We start from the raw sequence: 3,210 nt of genomic DNA, 5'->3' as shown, positions 1-3,210 counted from the left end.
ACCAAACAAAAATTCGGGGTAAAATATGTTCATGCTCAACCCTCCCATCCCCCAAAACCTCGGATAGTGGTATAACAGCATACTAGTAATATAAGAACGAGCTATAAAAATCGGTTAAATAGGCTTAACTCATCTGATTGTTACACAGAAGAAAAGCATCAAACAAAAAAACAGACTGCAATAGTGTTTTTATTTGAAAGCTTGATGTTCTTAAAGAATAAATCTTTTAACTTATTTTTTATAGAAAATGTATTTAAGACCATCAGAGATATACTTCAGCCAAAAAGAAATAAATAATCATTTCGACAAACGAAGCTCTCATAGAAACAAGAATTTAGGAGAAACATTAGATGAGTTAGTGGAAGGACAATGTAGTATCAACAATATACCTACAATAAGCGTCATGTGGAGAGGCGGGAAATGGGTAACTGCTGATAACAGACGATTATGGGTCTTCCGCCATCTTGAAAAGCTGGGCAAATGTACTACAATTCCTGTGACGGAAATCTATCAGATTGACCCTCGGAAGTTAAACTCTATAACCGGTGGCAGGACAGTGAGATTTTATTATGGACTTTCTGCAACTGGTAAATGGCACCATCGAGTGTCAAGCATAGACCCAGACGCAGCATTGGCGGCACAACCAGAAACAAGCACACGATATGTAACCAGAAATCCTTATACAACTTCGAGTCTAAGTATGCTTAGAACCCCTACAAGTTACGATCAACAAAGTCCACAAAGAGACTATTCCAACATCAATGATTTCCATGCAGCGATATCAAACCTTTCATTGTCAACAACCAGAAACGTCGAACGCCTTAATCCATTGGAAGTTCGATTCACCAAGGAGACAATAACAATTAACTCTTATTTTGAAAATTTGAAACTCAGTTTAAGATACAGTGCTAATGGAGAGAATAATAATCCCATCACTGTGTATAAAGTATTCGGGAAGTATTGGGTCACGGATGGTAACAAGAGGCTATGGGCATATAAAGAAACACGGTCTCTTAACGTGGGGCTTTGTATTCCAGTAAAGGTAAAGGAAGATAAGGAGGAGTTCCTAGAACTAATGCGAAAGGATCGTCCATGGTTGTCATTAATAGATATTTTGCAGTCTGGGGAAAATATACAAATACTTACATAATATTTGTCAATTTGATAAATGCGTTGACATTTTTTATTATTTCTTGTGTGTTGTTTTATCATAAAAATGTGTGTGTTATAGAAAATAAAAATAATATGAAATATATATATATATAAGTACAGAAATTATTTTTCAAGTATCATCTCACGACACAATACATTTCATTAGGTGTTTAATGTCGATATCAATTGGAGAGAAATTTATACAAAAGAGTATAGAACAATATGATTAGTTCATTGCTAAGAATTCTTATATTACTATATCTTATATAATAAATTGATAACTGCATTATCTGTATTACAATATAATCATGTCCACGTCTATTCATATACTTATATGATGACTTGTCTCGTCCTTTTTCTAAAAAGGTTCATTGGAAGGTAAAAAGACCTAGTTGATAAGTATTCTGTATCAACTTCACAAATAATACACGATGGTTTTGAAGTATAGATTCTGGGTACTGACGTTGTTTATCGTCTTATTAACGTGTTATGCTATAATTTATTTGTCTTAATGAATATTACTTTTACTATTAGTTTTTTGTTATATCCAATAGACGCGGCTGTATACTAACTTGTCCCTTGTTCTGTTATTATTCTAAGAGTTTTTGTATTTTTGTCTTTCATTTTTGCTAATATGCTTTGTATTTATGCCTTTTGTGTTTCTTGGATATATGACGTGGCTCTGTATTTACACATTCCGTCATTGTGTTATAGTTCTATGTATTCTTGTCTTTCATTTTTGTTAATGTGCTAAAATGTCTATATACCTTTTGTGCTTCTTTGTTACATATTCTTTTGCTTTTATAGTGATTAAGATTATAACACAATGTTGACTGTTTACTACTGTACCCCTATTTTTGACATTTTTACCTATTATGTCTGTTTGTTTTGTTTACACATAGTTGTCAATATAATGGAATTAGATGCGACTGTCATACAAGTGAGAGGTTACGCTATAAAACCAGGTTTAATCTACCATTTTTTAAATTAGAAAATGCCTGTACCAAGTCAAGAATGTGACAGTTGTTATCCATTTGGCGTGTTTAAGCTCTTGATTTGCCATATAATAAGGGACTTTGAATTTTCCTCGGAGTTCAGTATGTTGTGATTTTACTTTTTATGTATGTTCTAATGTACTGTATTTAATAAACATGATCTGTGATAGCGGAGTGAGAAAGAATGGTTATAAAAATGTTAAATTTTGTAATGCCCGAAAGGGTCCTGTGATTAGAAATTCATTATGAATTTGAATTTGAATTTATTCAAAATAAGATGACAGGGTTTTTACTTCGAAACATATCAATACATGGGAATCAAAACACTAGTTTTTATTTATCATTAAAAGACACAAAATCAACGTTAAAATGTTTTTTTCTTTTGTCAAACAAATCCCAATCTTCATATTAAAGAATTGTTAAAATGTACATGGACTTTGAAAATTTTCTATACACTTGGTCTTTTTTACCGTAGACTCGCTCTTTAAAGTTGATGTTGGTGTCCCTGTTTGGACTATGGTGCAACACCATATTGAAATTTGGCAAAAGTAATCCTACGTGTATATCTAAATACTGTGACTAGTACAATTAATAAAATATAACCGGAAGAAAAGTGACAATGGGAACTTTTACTATAAATTGCAAAGTGCTTTTTCGGAACTATCGTTTTGAATTGAATATGTATATGACCTCTCGTCTTGAATAGTTATATGAACTCTCGTTTTGAATATTTATATGAGTTTTCGTTTTAAATTGATTTATTATTAAATATAATGTTTCTTCTTTCAAATATCCAAAGAGATTATAGATTTACTATTTTACAACTTAATCCGATGGCTGTCAAGAGTGTGAGAGATAATACATGTTTCTAACACTTGAACTACAAAAGCAATTATCGCTATTTTATAAAGTTAAGCCGGAGGACAATGATCAGCTTATTATTACATAAGATTGGACAATTATATTTATATTTTATGAGAACCTTTTATAATGTTTTAATACCCTTATCTTTGACTTAATTTATGTTTTGTAAACTGTTGCTTGGGCAGTCTTCCCCTAACTT

At 31.7% G+C, this 3,210-nt stretch overlaps 1 protein-coding gene across 1 annotated transcript; it reads left to right on the top strand.

Moving 5' to 3' along the window:
- Nucleotides 1–247: 247 nt before the first annotated feature.
- LOC134704882 (uncharacterized) lies at nt 248–1,235 on the top strand. Its single transcript, XM_063563665.1, has one exon. It carries the CDS (start codon nt 248–250, stop codon nt 1,148–1,150), a length of 903 nt encoding a protein of 300 aa, XP_063419735.1. The 3' UTR covers nt 1,151–1,235.
- The last annotated feature ends 1,975 nt before the right edge of the window (nt 1,236–3,210 follow it).

The sequence above is a fragment of the Mytilus trossulus genome, chromosome 2 (genome assembly GCF_036588685.1).
Source record: "Mytilus trossulus isolate FHL-02 chromosome 2, PNRI_Mtr1.1.1.hap1, whole genome shotgun sequence".
NCBI lineage: Eukaryota > Metazoa > Mollusca > Bivalvia > Mytilida > Mytilidae > Mytilus > Mytilus trossulus.
The sequence above is the reverse complement of the archived record's forward strand: the minus strand, read 5'-3'. Positions and strand labels throughout refer to the sequence as shown.